This window comes from Gavia stellata, chromosome 7, assembly GCF_030936135.1.
Source record: "Gavia stellata isolate bGavSte3 chromosome 7, bGavSte3.hap2, whole genome shotgun sequence".
Taxonomy (NCBI): domain Eukaryota; kingdom Metazoa; phylum Chordata; class Aves; order Gaviiformes; family Gaviidae; genus Gavia; species Gavia stellata.
Genome location: NC_082600.1, coordinates 19629460 through 19647763, shown reverse-complemented (window position 1 = coordinate 19647763; position 18304 = coordinate 19629460). Strand labels below are relative to the sequence as shown.

General features: G+C 40.8%; 1 protein-coding gene across 3 annotated transcripts in view; it reads right to left on the bottom strand.

The window, feature by feature from the left end:
• Positions 1-6738, bottom strand: part of TTC7B (tetratricopeptide repeat domain 7B) — a 151100-nt gene extending 144362 nt beyond the window's left edge. For 2 of the 3 annotated variants that reach the window (XM_059819233.1, XM_059819234.1), the window contains exon 1: positions 6618-6738. In XM_059819233.1, the coding sequence (XP_059675216.1) occupies positions 6618-6738 (121 nt within the window). The remainder of the gene's footprint in view (positions 1-6617) is intronic. The other variant, XM_059819235.1, reaches the window with a different exon arrangement.
• Between the last annotated feature and the right edge of the window lie 11566 nt (positions 6739-18304).

The following is an 18304-nucleotide window of genomic DNA, read 5'->3' as shown; positions in this document are numbered from 1 at the left end:
CTTTGCCCTTCACTGGCTGCTGCCACTGTTGATTTTCCACCAGCTGTTATACTACTCTGCACACCCCTGTGGGAGGCAAATCAGCTCAGTAAGCCTGCAGAAACTACCCCCAGAAAGAGGAGCATAGAGTTTTCTGCTGGCCCAGCACAGTAAGTGCCACCTCTGGTGTTCATCAGCACAAGGGAGGGGCCAGGAACACATAACCAGGAGAAACTGCAGGAAGAAGGAGCAGCTTGAGTAAAGGTAGGAAGAAAGAGCTCCTCCACACAATAGCAGCAAGGTGTTAGACCAGCTTGGTTACTTGTGAAATCATACTACCTACGTTAGTATTTTCTCTTCCAGATGACAAGTCAGATGGAATACAAGCAGCAGATCTACATCACCATTCACACTGTTGTTTCTTCAGATAGTCAGGGGTGTTACAAAGCTGTCAGTCATAAATAAGACAACACATCTTAGTACTGTCACCATCTTTGGTCTTCATTCAGAAAAATACGTGTCCTTAGTCTGTTTGTTCTGTAAATATGCTAGTGAATGCAACAGAAGGAAAACAAAAGATAACAAACGAAGAGAGACCTTCATTTCCACTTTTGTGGAAACGCAAAAAGGCACGTCACATCGTAGTCTGCAAACTTTTGTAGTAGAGATGTAGATCTCATCAGAAAGCTTTGCATATATAAATTGCATTACAAGCTCTATATATAAAAACCAAACAAATTTGATAAACACCTTCTAAGTAGGGCATGAGTCCTAAGAGGTTTAGAAATCCCTGGTTTGCACTGATGATAATCTTTAACCATACATCTGAGGACTTGTATATTCCACAAGGGAGCAAAACAAATGAAAACTGGTAAGATACTTCTATTTTTATATCGTACTTATATCCAGATAAAGAAACAGCATAGGAAGTGACAAACAAATAAATAGACATGTAAAATACTTCCTGATCCTTTAGTTTGCTACTCTGCTCCTAACTCCTCTCTGCTCCCTTATTCTGCAAGGCTAAATGTGAGGAAAGACATAATAAGAAACTATATAAACAAGGTATTGAGAGGAAAGACAGTCAGAGCAAAGATCATACACAAAACAAAACAACAACAAACAGAAATGGCATAGCAATGGTAGTAAGAAATTCAGTTGGTAAGAAAACAGTGTTTTAAAATGCTGGTGTATTTCCATCAGCAAACTTAATACCTGTAGGTAATGTTCTATTTTCACAGCAATGTCACAATGCTCTTGGTAGCGTATAGATCTGTGAACTTCCGGGGCGTGCATTCTCTCCCCACAGTAATGCAATATTTCACCCCAGCTAAGGTTTCTACAGAACTACATCATTCTGCCTCACTTGAACTACAAAAACTCGCCTCCTCAGTGCTTTTCCAGACAGAGCCATACATATCGCTGAACTTGAGCAAGGTCATGTTCTGATTGCAGCAACAATGAATGGCCGGAAATACCCGTGGAAATTCACAGATCCTTTATTTTATCCATTCGGCTTGCCACTGAACTGACCTACGGTTTCCTCACTGTGTTTCCAAAGGAAGGAAAGAAAACATTAGAGCACTGATGTCCTGAGAATGTTCTGAGCAGACACAACCATCATACTGAAGTCCATTGTAGCCGCTTCCTTCGAGATGCTACTGTTTCATCAAAAATTCATGATGGACTTGCAACTAGTTTTGAAATGTGATTGCTAGCTTCCAAAATTAGCATGAAAGCACCACAAAATTCCAGGCACCCTGAGAATCCCAATTCCCAAAGCTATGAATGACAGGATACTCTCATTAAAACTATTGCAGAAAGGTTTCAAAACACAATCCTCATAAACCTGAACACTTCAATAAAATAGTGAGTCAATCTGTAAGACCAACATGTTATGATAAACTTACTGAAAAAGAATCATCACTGGGTTTTTGTAAGCCTTACTTTTCAGTATTTGATAAGAGCAACTTTACAGTGTGATCTCTTAAGAAATAAAAACTTTTAATGAAAAAAATATAATGGGCATTTCAAATATATGTCATCATTAACATCAAAGCGTTGTGGTCATCAACAGTTATTTTGGGGACTGCTATACTAAACTGTGATCTTAGAGAAAATCTTCCTCTCATGGCATGTTGCATTTCATTCACACAACTGTGTTTCTGATGCCAACCAAGTTTTCCAAGACAAAGTTGTACATGGTTCTCCTACAGATTAAGGCCTTTATTTAATAAAGTAGCCCATTCAGACTGGCTTAAAATAGAAAAGAATCCTATAACCAATGCTTCCCAATTCTGGGTGCACTTTAAAATACTTTCTCATTAATTTCAGATATTCAACATTTACTATTTTACCTCTTCTAATAATCTGTGAACAAGTAATTTTGTACTTGGAGGTTTTGCTAACTCTCATGACCGTGCTTCACTGCCATGCTGTTCATTTGTAATGTTAGACAAAAATTCAACAAACGGGATCAAAATGTCTTCAGATCATTTTCTTAGAAAAAACCTTTTTCAGGAATTGGGAACACTCACAAAGTTTCATCAGTGAGAACGGCTTTAAGATTTTATCTCTAACAACTTGGGGTTTGTCTCAGTTCCATTTGAGAAGTGATATTCAGGATGTGAACACTTTAGGACGGCACCTTTCTTGCAACCAAACAGCCTACAGACAAGCCAAGAACCACATCTTTGTGAACCTCAGAGTAGCACAATGATTTTTCTATGCCAGCTGCTACAGTTTTTGTAAATCCTGCTGTACTGGGTGTAAACAGCAAGGTGCTGGCAGCAGGGGGGCTACAAGGGCGGCTCCTGTGGGAAGAGGCCAGGGGCTGCCATGTCCCAGGCCCAGCTGGCTCCAGCAGACCCACAGCAAGACACAGCTGAGCCCCTCAGCAAAGCTGGCGGCGCCTCTGGGAAAGCATATTTAAGAAAGGGCAGAAAATGCCACAGAGAGGAGGAGGGAACAAAAGGAGTGAGAAACAGCAGAGGGAACACCAAGGTCAGAGAAGGAGGGGGAGGAGGTGCTCCTGGTGCCAGAGCAGATAGCCACCACCGCAGCCTGGGAAGGGCCCAAGCTGGAGCAGGTGGATATGCCCCGAAGAAACATGGAGCCTGTGGCAGAGCAGATTTTTTTTCTTGAAGGATTCCAGCCAGCGGGGAGCCCATGCCAGAGCAGAGGAATAACACGAGAAGAAGGAGCAGCAGAAACCACCTCGGACTGACTGTAACCCCTCTGCTCCCTGCACCACGCAAGGAGGGACACAAGAGTCTGGGGCGCAGGAGTGAAGTTGAGCCTGGGAAAGGGGGGGAGGAAAAGTGTTGCTTTCATGTCTGTCTTTCTGTTTCTTACTATCTGTATCTATTTTAACTGGCAACAAGTTAAATTAATTATCCCCAAGTTGAACCTGTTTTGCCCACAACAGTAATTATTAAGTGATCTCCCTGTCTTTATCTCAAGCTACAAGTCTTCTCATCCTATTTTCTGCCCCTGCCCCACTATGGAAGGGGGGAGACTGAGCAGCTGGGCTGGCATTTGCTGTTAGCCAAGGCTAACCCACCACACCTGCATGTTACAGTTTTGACCCCATCTTTTATGGGAGTGCTGATGAAGCAAGAGCTCAAATGGAGATTTGTGTTACATGCCATGAATCTTACTACTGCTGCTGAGACCCGGTTCTGAAGGAAAGAAATGTAATACAAACCGGGAAAGTGCCTAACAATTCCAAGTTAGGTTAAATACCCTTCTTTCATCTATCTATCCTTTGTGAAAAACAACGCAAGTCACAGGCTTGACACAGAGCACACATTTTCCATGATCCAAACTGTGACTATTACTTATAGAATAGCAAAGGCAGTGCCCAATCCATTAACATTTCTCTTCCCTCTTTATCTTAAAGCTCAGTAAGCTCACAAAGGCTTTCAAATACAATCCGTCAGATACAGAAATTCGTTCTAGTAAGTGCCATTTTTGTGCATCCAAAATCCTACATAAACTGTCATTTACATTTGATCCACTGTCAGGTTTTGTACAGACTCCTAACTCTACGAGGGAGTAGATAGGATCCATCAGCAGAACAAAACAGAATAAACAATACAATAATCAAGTCCACACAAAATACCGCACTTCTCAAGCGCTGCGCTTCTCCAGAAGAATGTATTATTGCCTTATGCATCCACACATACCTTCATCCTAAAAGCTGTTACTGCTATTTCTTCCTTCACCTAATTTGGGTTGCAAGCTTCAAGGGATGGGAACTTGATTATAGGAAAGACTGTATCAATGTAAGACATCCCAAATAATAATCCATCCTATTAAAATTTCTGTCAACTTCTCTAATCCCCATTTCCAAACAGGTGGTGTAATTAAGTCCTGGTGAAGTAACAGTCTATTGTTTTGCGATAGTGCAAGATTGAAAAGATTACAAGAGGGCTTCCCCAAAGGTTCCCTTCCCATCTGTGTTCAAAGAGCAATAAACCCTATTCCTAGCAATGCTGATATCCTCTGTTAAAATGCTCCAGCATTCAAGAGTCAGAGCCAATTCCCTACACACCAATATATGGACAGAATGAAGATCCTCTCCCCTCTTTTTCCTTCTCTCATGCTTTTAAATCATTCCTGTGACATATTGTTCCACCTTCAGCCAAAAAACAGACCTTTTGTTATCCATTCCCTAGCTGGTTTGTAAAACTGAACATTACTGCAGAAGGAAGCAGTGAAGTTCTGAGTACTTTTTCTTAAATTAATTGCTTCAGATTAGCTAACAACAGGGATACACACTGGAGCGCCTTTTACTTCATATCTGTCTTCACAGGCGGAACACAGGCACTGCCTCTCCTCTGTGGTCTCACTAGCTGATAACCTCCGCCTGCAACCTGTTAGGTACACCAGGATCTAGCACACAAACTTACAGTTTTAGACACTCTCAACAGCAGGGGCATGTATTTCATTAAATAAATTATTCTCTTCCTGTGTTTCTCCACTACAAAAGGAGAGTCCCTTATGATCACTTAGCTTACTGACTGCTGGTGTTCTCAGTTAGCTAGAACTTGGAAGCCATCGATATTGATTTAAGCATTCCTGTGCTGTCAGAAAGAGACAAAAATCTACATATGACACTTTCACATGTTTTGAAGATCAGGAAATGTTCCAATAACTTGTGTTTTGACTGGTACAGAATCTAGAAGACACCATAATAGGAAAATCACTTAAGTTATGCAGACTGCATAATCTTCTCTGATATGTTTCTGTTAGGTAAAGAGTACCCAGGTCAGAGAAATTTAAGTTCAAACCGTCAATGAGATCCTCTGCCTAGCTCTCCCTCCCTGTCTGAAATACCATAGTACATCTTAAAAGTATGAAGATCTTTTCAACCAGACAGCCAAAAAACACTTGTCTTTGCTTGAACTGATCTCTAACTAGTTCATAGTCTATAACTCAATGAAGCATGTCCTTAAACTAAACATAATACCTTCCACCTTTTCACTTGTGTTTATTTTTAGTTAGTATAGTACCAGTGTGTTTCAGGATCATCACCCAGCTGTTCTTAAGGCCAACACATGTAAGATCATCTACTACCCATCCATCTATTCTTAAATTCTCCCTCTTCTCTTTACTCTGATTCAGGCTTTTCCTCTTTTATTTGTATTTATATAGACCTGAATCATGCAGCTTTCTTCCCTGCCTAAGCGTTCAAAGCTATCACCGCCTTCGCAACACACTCCCAGTGACGCCAACCTTACGCCTCATCCTCTGTCTATGTTAACTTACCACCTCTGAATTCATCCCAAGATCTGTCTCTGCAGACTTCATTTCTCTCTAAAAGCATCTCCAGGTCCACCTCAAACAGATGAGTGAGCCTAGAGGGGTAGACACTATCCCTGTGACTTTTCTCACACACAGAATGAAGGCATCCATGCCAAAGAGAACTTCCCGGCATCTCCCTTGTTCATTAGGCAGCTAAACGTTTAAAAGTTGGTGATATAAGAAATAAGGGACCAAGCAAACCATTCATAGTTTTTATAAGAAAATAAATGAAGCGGCACTATAATGCTGAAGTATGTTTTTAAGTAAAAGGACAGAAACCTTCATACGACACGCTGTGTACGGGTACTCCGGCTGTGCACAGAAGGCAGAAGGACATTTAGGGCTTCATGCACACTGTCAGCATGTCTGCCCGCAAAACTGCAACACCCATGATAAACCATCAGACTGCTCAGCAGTTCTGGACGTAAACCCACAGGGCTACGGTGCCAGCGAGACGAAACGCGGCCTCCCTCGGACCTCAGAGGGGTGCTCAGGCGGGGGGTGAGCCCCAGCTCACCGCCCGGGGCCGACTCCCGAGGCGCCCGCACGCCGGGGTCAGGCCCTCGGCAGCACCCGCCTCCCCGCCGCCCTCCTCGGGGCTCCGGCTCCGCGGGGCCGCGCCGGCCGGACCGCGCCGACCCGCTCCCCGCTCCCCGCCCCTCCAGCGGCCCCCGCGCCCTGGCGCCTCCCCGGGCACCGCGGGGCGGCCCGCAGGCCCCTCACGCCGGCCCGCCGGGCTGCACCTGCCGGGCCCGGCGTCCGGGAGCCCCGCCGGCCGCCCCCCCGCGGGCCCTCCGCCGCGGCCTGCCGCCTCCCGCCCGGCCCCGCACCGTTAGCGATGAGCTTGGCCGAGAGCTGCTTGACGAGCTCGGGGATCCGCTCCCACTGGCACTCCGAGCGGCACCGCTCGATCTCCGTCTCCAGCCGCGAGCCCGCCTTCTTGGTGGCCATGGCCGGGCCGGGCCGATGGGCCCCGGCAGGGGCAGGGGAAGGGGCCGGGGAGGCGGGGAAAGGACGGCGGCCGCACCGGGCGCCTGAGCGGCGGCGGCGGCGGCAGCGACTGGAGCGGCGGAACTCGAAGGCTGCGGCCCGCGCCGCGCTGGCGGCCGAGCGGCGGGAGCGGCGCCACCTGCCGGGCCGCGGCGGGGCGGCGCGGGGCGGGGCCGGGGCCCGCCCGGGGAGCGCGGCCTGGACTGCGCGGCGGCCGCGGCTGCCTGCCTCCCTGCGGGCCGGGGCCGGGGCCGGGGCCGGGGCTGCCCTGACACCCAGAGGAGAGGGAGGGAGGGAGGGAAGCTGCCGAAGGAGACAGCGCCGCTGCTGAAGGCGCTGCTGGTAGCCGGGCCGGTACAGCCGGGCTCCTGCGGCCACCGCCAGAAACTGCTCCTTTAAAACAGTTTGCCCAATTACACATGGGGAAAAAAATGGAAAACTCACCTCATCTCATTCTTCCACAGGCTAATGATGAACATACACCATTGCCCTGTCTGGTATACTTTTCCACTTACACAAAATGTAACACAAAATTAGTTCCTGTCCATTAACATTCGCCTCTTCCCCCACCTTGAAACCTCTCATCCACACGCGCTCTAGGGTTTTCAGTCCACCTAAAGGCAATCTCTTGTCTTCTCCATCCACATACCTCACACCACACTTCCTCTGCGGTCTCATTTAGCTGACTCTATCTATCTGACACGACGCGCAAGAGCATAAGAGGAAGCTCAGCATGGCCTACCAGCTCAGCACTCACCTGCTCCTTGGCTCAACAGCAGAGGCTTGAGCAGCATGTGTATAACAAAGATCTGCACTGTACGTAGATTATTCCCTATAGATGCATTTCCAACATTTGGATGGAATAAAAACACTAGCTGAAACAATTTAAATAAACACCACATATCTTTGTCAAATGCTATGTCACATATATGTGACACATCAGTTCCACAAACATATGTACACCTCAGAAAACAACTGCCATGACCGATTTTTCACTGAAAAACATAGCAAAAAGAACAAGACTGCATTGAAGAAAAATCTCACAAACTGCTATTGACTTTTCCCAAAATAATGATACAGCCCATTGACAGAAAGGTTTTGCAGAGATGCACTGTAATCTGCTACATTAGACACAATATGAATTTAAATAATTTAAATGTCTTGCTCCGCATCCTTGCATTATAGTGCAGACTTGTACAATTAATGCTCTTTATCCCTAGAAAGAGAAGACAGTGAGGCCAATAGGTATTTGGTTGAGTTTGTGAGGATGACTGACTGCTGGTTTGAAGATTCAAAATACAGAATGGATGCTATTATTGCTGTTACATGCACTGCGCTCCTCTGCTTCTAGCACATTTTAGTCTTCAGAAATGTCAAGATCACAAACTCAGAAGTCAAATTTGGCAAACATAACATTACCAGATTGCGACAGGTCAATCATTGTTTCATGACTTAAACCAATATAACTTATTCGCCAAACCCTGTGAATTATGCTCTTCAAACTCTTGGGGAACAATACTACCACCAGTCACCTTTATGTGCTGTTACATAAATAGATCCGTTAAATGTAAACATAACATGCCTATGGGCATTGGTAGAGTCATTGTCCACATAACAGAATTTCTAAACAATTTTCTAGTTTGTGTGTTGTGTGTGCCACATATACCAGGGACCGGCGCTTTCTGAAGTTTTGCTTGATTTTGATCATCAACTGAAAGGTCAGAAAAAGGATGCATCTTTTTAAAGATGGGAAATCAACAACTGCCATCAAATCATTAATTGATCAGGAATGGACCCAGGCTTGTCCGTGTATTCCCCAGCTGTATCCTCAATGTAATAAATATCCACTTCCTACATACCTTGCTTTGCTTCTATCCTTAGAGCATCACAGCTATTGCAACTCTATGACAGGTATCAGATGTCTTTCTCAGTGTTTCAACTAATTTACTTTTCATTCCCAGTGCTACTGAAAGCATAATAGCACAAAATTCAGATATTGTAACCTGCCTTTTTATCAAGTTGCTGTTACAGCACTTTCAGGTTACAGTCCAATTTAAAACAAAGTATACTTCAGATTTTAAAAAGTGAAATAGAAACAGTAGCAGAACATAACAGTGTTTAAGAAACACAATGGAGTACTGCAAGAGTGGAAAGAAGATTTAATACTGTAACAAAAGGAGAAATATGTGATAAAGCAATTTTGCTTACATGAGGTTTCAGAAGATCCAGAGAACATTAAACTGACTACAGCATGGTGTTTTACTGGAGTGATAAGACGATTAAATTAAAAATGAGGCAGGAAAGGAATGATAATTCAAAATCCTTGATATCACAACTACTAGTTCTTTTACACATAAGACTATGAAAGCTAACACTTCAACTTTTGGAAAGAGTTAATTTGCTTATGAAGATTATTCATATTTATTCACAACAATTTTAACACATTTTGTTAGCACTGACCACGTCATTTCAGTAAAACCAAAAGAATAGCATTAAAATATTTACATAACAGTTCATCAGGCCTATTATCTCAACAGCTACTATTTATGAAGTGAGACATCTATGCAAGAGGAATTAGTATATTTTGAAATGCATTGGAACGGTTAGGAAATCTGATTTAACATTAACAAAACTTCCATACACCTAAGAATGCTCTGAGAAGATTCCATTGTAAATGACCCATAATAGTATACAATAATGGATCTGGAATGAATGGCATAAAAGTGATGTAGAAAAGAAGACTGATCCTGCATATTTTGTCAATTGCCGCGTATTTTTTCAAACTGAAACCAAGTGTTGGTCTCTGGAAATGGCCTATTTAGTAAACTGTTAGCACAGACTGAAGCATACATGCACTTTGCTTGAAATAGGAAGTCTGCTTGTAAGGTGAGGTAGCTGGCTAGCTAGAAGATACAGGGAGATACCTGGTTTCTGAAAATTATGGAAAATTAAAATGCAGGAGAAGTAACTAAAATGTATTGGTCAACCGTTTTGCCTTACGCCACCTCTCCCACTCCAATCCCCCCGAACAGAGGGCAATAAGAGAAATAATGGACTGTTCAGTACAATTTCATGAGCTTGGTGTGAAGCAACAGGAACTTTCAGTTCACAGGAGCACACTAGTATGGTACTCTGATACTTCTGGTAACCTGAAAATAAACCTGATAAAGAAGTTTTCTGCTACTCCATACAGTACTATGAGAAACAGAAGTGATGGGAGTTTAAACTGGTAAAAATGTAAAAGTTATAGAGAATATAAACTGACTTAAATTAAGTAACATTTTAACTTGTACTAAGATATTAAACATCCTGTAACAAGGACTCAGAAAAAACAATTCAAAAATACTTGCATTTTTAAAGGTAACATATTCAAATAGAATGCTAGGAACTCACATGAGCAAAAAAAATGGAAGCAAACTTACAAAGTAACTGGGTTTTATTCTAGACTGAATTTCTGGCTTCTTAGGCAAATACTATTCACTGCTGAAGTGACAAGGGAGGAACCAAACCTCACCTGTGTTCTAGCTTTTCTTTATCAAAAAAAAAAAGATGTTTAAAACAGCATTTTCATGACAGCTTTGCTGAAGTCAGCTCACTGGTATTGAGGCCCTTGAGAAAACAGGCTAGTCAAAGCTTAACATCCAATTTGTGTCAAAAACTATCAATGCTTAATGGCAAGTGTTGTTTCACTGTTTACAGATAAAGTGTTTAATATGCAAGTTTACCTTCTACTCTGGTTTTAGTCTGGCACACTGACCAGTGGTTTGTTTGGTTTTTTCCCAAGTAGAGTTTGTCTGAAGCTGCTAATCAAAGTGCTCATTATTAAAACTATTTTCTTCCTCAGAGTTCCTATAGCATGCATCATCGAAAGATGACGATTTTGAGGGAAATACAATGTCACAGAAGACAGCACAGAAGTGCCTATTTTATCTCCACAAAGTGTAAAATAGAAGTAAAAAGCCAATATTAAAAAGAAGCTTTTCCTCACCTTAAATCCTTATTTTACCAATTTCTTATCTTTCAATTCAAATCAACATTTTAACATCTACTAAGGTGTTAAACGCATTCTATTGCAAGTGATCAGAGATGCAATTCAAATATCGTTTGTATTTTAAAGCAATCATATTCAACTCCTACTACTGTCTGCCATTTTCTCAAATGTGAAGTGCAAAAATTTTCAGGCCAAAATGCATTAATGTGAGAAGTAATTTCTCTACAGTGAAGAACACAACTCGTAAGTATTATAGAAGCAAAAATTTTACTGGAATGTAAGTCTTTTTTTTTCAGTTAGCATAACACTGTTAGTGAAACACGGTAACTGCAGAGTTCTCCATTCTTACTGGAGCCAGTAATCCCTATAAAATTTAGAACAGACCATATGAAAATTGTTAGAGAAAATAATTTCACAGTGACACTTGGTTCCTTTTTGAGAGTATCAAAATGCAATTTAAAGGGAAGTAAAGTGAGACTGAACAGCATCCGCAAAATCAACAGTTTGATGAAATGCATAAAACCTGCCACCCCCGCCTCATAGCAAGGAATACAGTCATATAAGAAGTGAAATATGCTTTATCAAAATATTTCAACATTTCAAGGTTTTGTACTTAGATGAGTTTATTTTCTTGAAGATAAAATAGTTACATCTGTGAATGTACATTATTCTGTAAACCATTAAGCCCTTACTGCTGTTTGAAAGTTAAAATCATACACAAAACAATTCAGGAGAACCTAGGAACCTGGAAAGCATATTTTTTTTCTTCACAATGGACTTTTGATTTTGTAGTTTGTTGCTTTCAAACTGATTCAATTCATATTGCACTTGTCAAATAATGAGCAGTATAATTGATACTTAAAAAGGAATGTATGCCTGTACAATCAGGCAAATACTTATTTTTCACTATTGTATGAGATCTCTTGATGTTAATTCTTAGTCTTTAATAAATGACAGTGTTAACAGTCATTGCTATTGATTGGTTGAATCTGAAGTTTAATTACTAACTGTGTTGCAAAAGATAAAAAGTCAGAGTCCAAAAGAGATCCTTTCCAAGCCCATTCACGCTAAATGGGAACCAGCATTGCCAATGAAAGGGCAACAAAGACTATCGCTCAATTGGCAATATGTATTTAAAACATATTGTTTTGGCCCAATATTTCATACTGCCTTTTAAACCTGTCATACTGTTTCTGGAAATATCCTCCACATCACAAACGCGTGTATTTACACATACAAAAAAGAAAAAAAAAAGTCACCTCCCAGAATTAAAAAAAGCACTTCACTGGTGTTTATAGGCTGAATAGATGTGAGCATTTGTATCTGAATTGCTACTTGTCCCACAACTGTATTTTTACAAAGCTATATTGCCAGTAAAGTTGCTATCCTATATTAACATGTAGTAACTAACAGGAAGCAAAATGGGAACAAAAATACCATAGTTGGCTGTTTCTTATGTTTATTGTGGCCATGTAAAACTTTTCTGCCTTGTTCAAAGGTCTAAGGACTTAAAATAAATGCTTTGGCTACTTTTAAGTTCAGGGAAGAACCAAGGTCAGGTCTAATCATGGGTCTTCCATTGTGTTACACTCATGGCAAACCTCTTTCCTGCTGTATTTCAAACTGTTGTCCCACACAATGATGCTCGTAGGGCAGCAGGTAAAGAGGGTCTCTGCACTGCCTTTGCGCAATAACAAAACTGATAGACACAGTCCAGCTAAATTCTAGATGTGATCCAGATTGTAGCTTAATCTCTTGCTTGAACTTAAAAAATCTTCCTAGACAAATTGAACCTCAGTGGCAAAGGCATTTTCCTATTCTTTTGACTCATTTATGCAAAAAGTGTCCAGAATAGAACTATTCTGGATTTAAAAAAATAATAATTGTGTATTTTTAGAAAGATGCAAGCTCCTTACACTTTAATTAACCCACTGCTTTTCAGTTCCTTTTGTTCTATCCGGCACAGAAAATAAGACATGTACCATTTTTAACTGTTTCTTAAGGGTAAAAATAAAATACCTCTTACATGTTAGGAAATTAGAAAACTAGATTTTATTAAATTTGAACCTCTTCTTAAATCTGAATAAACTCTCTTTAGCTAGCAAAGCAACAGCAGCAGCTCTTCTCTCTGTGGTACAATTGTTTGATTTCATTACATTATTGGCTAAAATCATACTTAAGTTTTATTCCCAGATCAGTTTCTGTCTACACAGAAATCACTGTCTTCACATAATTGCTGTTTCAAACTGCACTTCTGTGACCACTTAAGGGAAGATGAAGATCAAGTGTTTCTCACATTGAATTTACTGATACAGCAGAGTGCAGCAGTTGAGTTACATTTCTTCTTCAGTTGCTAAGTTCAATCCCTTTAAAACAAGTTCAATTGTTACATAGAAGAAAAGCTTTGAATTTTCACTTTTTCTTTTCTTTTTTTTTTTAATGTTCCTAGCTACTCATTGGTAAAAAAATACTTGTATTATTAATAAACATCAATATTTTCCCCATTGCTATTTAAATGCATGTGGGACAAACAATGATGGTTAAATTTGAAGCATCTACAGTGTCATACTGCATTCAAACATTTTCCTTGTTACCGTCAGTATTAGCAGTTAAACAACTTGCCAACTACATTGTCAGACCACCAGAGGGAGTCGAAAGCTACATATAATTTCTGAAAGTTTCTAAACCAGTAGGCTACAGTTGAAAACATTAACAGAAATTGCTGTATGTTGTTAGGACTACGACAAATGGGTAAGAAAACTGAAATAAATTAGAGGAATCCACGGAGATCAGGAGTTGCTGAGGATAAAGATAATGAAAAAATTCTAGCAACCTCATCAGTTCATTACTATGCAGAGGTAAGAGAAATGTTTGTCGCATAGATAAAGTAGTGTTCAGCAACTATTTTTGTTCTGTGTTTGGAAAGAATGAAAATCATGCATTTAAATTAGATTTTTTCAATGACATTAATAACTGGAGAGAAGTCTTAAAAATCAGTAGATCCGGAATTAGTACACAACAGTTCTAAAACAAAGGGTTGCCCCCTTTGGTCTCATCACGTCCCTCTGAACAGCTCATGGTATGCCAGAGACACCCGTGAGGACACTGGGCTTGCGCCTGTGTCCCAAAGGAAGGCAGAAGACAGTGGCAGAGTATAGCCTGCCTAGCCTGATGTGACTCTAAGAGAAAAAGCTGGAAATTTGCATACAAGGTTGCATCATGATGTTCCAAAAGCAAGGTCCTTAGCAGAGAGAGGAGAAGGAGACTTCCTAGGATAAGCGCGGGCAAATTCCAAGAGACCTGTAATCCAAATGGGCAGAAGCACTAAGAATTGGCAAAATGTGGACCAAATAACAGGATTGCTAGCTGCTATTTCTGCACAGAAAATATGAGTTAAGAGACCCGGCCAATCAACAGTCTATCTCTGCCATTATAATTGGGAGAACCAACAAAATACTGGCTTTATGTTTTGGAAATTAAACGTCATGTAAAGAAAACAGCATTTACAAATAGATTAACAGAGAAAATAAAATAACACAAAGCTGGAGACCTGTGGCAAATAAATTTACATAAGAAATTAGATCTTTTTAAAAGCTATCAGGATAATTAACTATTTGGTCAAAAACCAAAGAGGCAGTGGATTCTTCAAGTCTTGATGTCTCCAAAACAAGACTGGATACTGTTCGAATAACATGAATTGGTCAAACACAAGTTATTTACTCTACAGAAGACTGATTTACGTTTGACACGCTGTTCTACACAGGACGTCAGATAGGAAATCACAGACATTTCCCCAGTGTCCTTGCTGCATTGTGCAGTGGCAGCCTTGATGATCTTACAGGTCTTTTCCAACCTTAGTGATTCTGTGATTCCGTGAAAACACCAGGCATCACTAGCAAAGCTACTGAGAACAAAGCAGCAGGCATCATTCTGCCACAAACCATGGCATGCCTGCATCTTGAGTGCTGCATGCATTTCTGGTCTCATTGGTTTGACTCAGTAGCACATTTCTTATGTTCTTCCAATATTCAGTTGGCTTTACACACTGCAACTTACTTTATCTGGCCCTGCTCAACCTTTCAGAACTCTATTGCCTAACAGTTGCTCTTGTTGGCAGAAAGACAAATACCGCCTGTGTCTTCTGAGATTCTCCAGAAATAAAAATTTTTCCTCTTCACGGACTCCACTATGTCATAGCTCCTTTCTATGAAAAGTTCAACTAGATATTTCCAGGGAAGATTAGGACTGAGCCACAGTTTATTTAAAGTACAATAACGTGATCAAAGAAGTCTCCAAAAGGTCTAGCATTTGCCTGAAACCACAGAATGGATCATTTCTGGTCTGCTTCACTGCCCTGGAGATCATTCTACCAGCACAGACCAGGTAACAACAGAAAATATGTGCTTTTTTTAGCTGCTTGATAAAAACTAGAGTAGAAAGCAGTAATGTTACTGTGACTACAGTTGGTTGGGGACAGATGTGAATTATCGTTCTGTGGGCTTTATCTATCTTCAGTTCACAAAGATGATTCCTGAGCAAAGTTTCTGGGTAATAACTGCCAGCTTTCAGCCTCTTAGTGCTCCCTGCTAGGTCCAAATACAGGTTTTTTAAAATTTGAAGTTTCACATCTGTAGGGCAAAGCAGATTTCTCCTGCATGCTTCTGACCTAACCCTACTTCAAAGTGTAAAAGGCAAATCAGCCAGCCAGATCTGACACCTGTCGTTCAGAGTATGTTTAGATCCAAGTTTGAAGGTGCTGTTTGAGTTTGTACTTTCTGGTTTGCACGCCAAAAAAAACATTCTTTTTTTTTAATATTTTTAAAACTGTTCTTTTTGTACTTCTAACACTACACATTCTGTTTATCAAATGTAATAGCTGTCTGAAGAGTAAGATACCTATTCATTGGCCAGTGTATTTTAAGCTAGGTATTTCTACACTTCTGATAAAGGGAAGGGTTTGTTGCATAGCTGTCCTGCCTATTTTTATTCCTTTTATATATTGGACATTTGACTCTACAGGTTTTTTTGGGCAGAAAGATCCATGCATTGCCTTTCAGGACAAGGAGAAAGACTAGAGAAATCAAAGAGATAAGAGGGTTAACATAAATAGAAAACTCAGGAAAGGAACAGAACTAAGTATACAATATGAGTAAAAATAAATAATAATTTAAAAAACCACAAACAAAACCTGCATAACCTACTTAATCCAAATGTACGCTAGAAGAATGTGGGATTCTTTACGTATACTGATACCATAGGACTTAAACATATAGGCATATTCACACTTTTTTCTCCAAAAACAAGCTCCTGACAGTGCTGGAGATCAGTAATAGCTCAAATACTGTCAGTCTGTCTTCAAGACTTGTTCAGATACTTCTCCCTACTACCATAAAAGTTGTGCACAATGCAACAGCCTATAAATATCCTTGGTTATTACCTACAAAACTGCCTTCACCCAAGTATCATCTGCCTAGCATACAGATGTTCAGCTTTTCTTTTAATTCTTCTGTGAGAAGAGTTCCCAGCACGACTTCAAGGGGAGGAGGAACAATGGACATGCAGATCACTAGCTATCCAAGGGGAATACACACACTGCTGCGCCGTGCTATGCACAGCTCTGGCAAGAATCTCTCCTAAGGGAAACCAAGGTTAACTTGTTAATATTTATATGATGTACTTCTCCAGATTGCTTTGCGTTAGCTTTGAAGCCACCACAGTGGTTAACCACACAATTTAGAGCAACAAAAAAATCTCTTCCTATTTCTGAACTCTATGGCCTGGAGAAGAAAACTGACTGAAGATCAAAACCTTCATTACAGTTATCATTCCAACACAGCTAAAGAACCTTATTTGCCAAACACTGTTCATTCCCTGGTGGTTAGCAAGACTTACAAATAAGGTGAAGTACCTTCAAGACAGAAGACCCAACAACAGATTTTTGTAAACCAGTGGCTCTGACAGGACTGGCCAACAACAGGCTGGGCTTACCATCCTCCAGACCAGCATGGTTAGGCTTTAACAGCTCTAGAGACAGGAGCATTCTGCTGACATCTGGTTCTGCAAATCTTTGATGAGTTCTGAGCAGTCTTCCAGAAAACAGCTTTCTTGTATTTCTTCCACCGCTGCATTCACTAAATGATCCTCTCTTCTAGTGCTTTTCCACATCCAAAATCAGTACCCTATCCTCATTCATTTTCTGAATATCCTTATATTGGGTAAAATAAACCACTGCAATTACTTATCTTGCTTTTTGGTAAACTTCTGCCACAAGGTTTTGCACTTTGTCGATGTGACTAAGAATTTTAGAAAAGTGCATACTTGTCAGAAAGAAAACTTCACTGTAATCTGTTGATAACTGGCACATGGTGAGATAAGAAAATCCATGTCCATGTTGCTGACTTTACCATTTGAAAATGGTACCATTTCCCTTCAAGAAAAAAGTTGACAGGTGAATCTGCTTTTTTTTCTTAAAGATTTTAAGTTAAATGTGGAGACCATTGCTTCTTCAAAAGCAATGGTGTGCAACCAGAATGTCCTGTACATTACAGTGCGTCAAAGTGCTCAGCATTCCCTTCTTCCCATTTCTTTCCCTCTTCCCCCTCCCTGCTCATGCTGACACAAGAAACTGCAAGCCCTGTTCCACTTACTGCAAATTAACACAGTCTGCTCCTTTATAACCAGCTGTCAGAATCTGTCACCAATTCACTTCTTCCCTTTACAGCTTCAGAGGTAAAGGTAGAAATTACAGACTCTCTTCTACTGGGACTCTAGCAAAAGAGTTTTTTCTGACAGGAAATAATTTTGCAGGTTTCTTTCTCTACAGTTGAAAGAGATCAGTACAGTAAAGATACCTGTAAGCACCAAGATTTGCTGCAGCAACATCTTACTGGTAAGACTGTCAAAGTTGAAAGTCAATGCCAAGCTTTTATTCATTTTTGTAATCCAGATGTAGGTTAAGATTAAAGGCCTCTTCTCACTTTGGTGTTGATCTCAAGTTTTCCTTTTAATCTGACAGCTTTAAAATGAACTAAGTGACCTGCCGGGTCTGCATATGGATGGACTGACGCGGCGATACATACTAAGTAGAATAGTATTAACACCTGAACTTAAAAGCGGCAGGGATATAGCACCTTGAGTTCCAATTTGTACAATCACTGTACAATGAATGCATCACCAGACGGTGGGATCCTGTTGCCTCAAGTAGGCATAGCTTCAACAGAGTAACTATTATGTACAGCTGAGCTATATATTTAAAGGATGAGAACTCATTAAGGACACATCTGAGAAAAGCTTTGGGGTACTTGCTGCTTTTGTGAATTAATTTAGTTTCTCTTCTCCTGATTTTAAAGGAAAAAAAGGATACATGCTGTTACTAGTGAGTAAGCTGCTACAGACAATACTATGATACTATCGTCTAGTGACCTCTGTCAGCGTAACTTGGAAACAAGCCTTGAGCATCGTCCCCTCTTTGCATCATCGTCTTTAAATACAACTTCCCCCCCTTTCTTCTCACTTTGCTGTAATTCCAAAGACTAG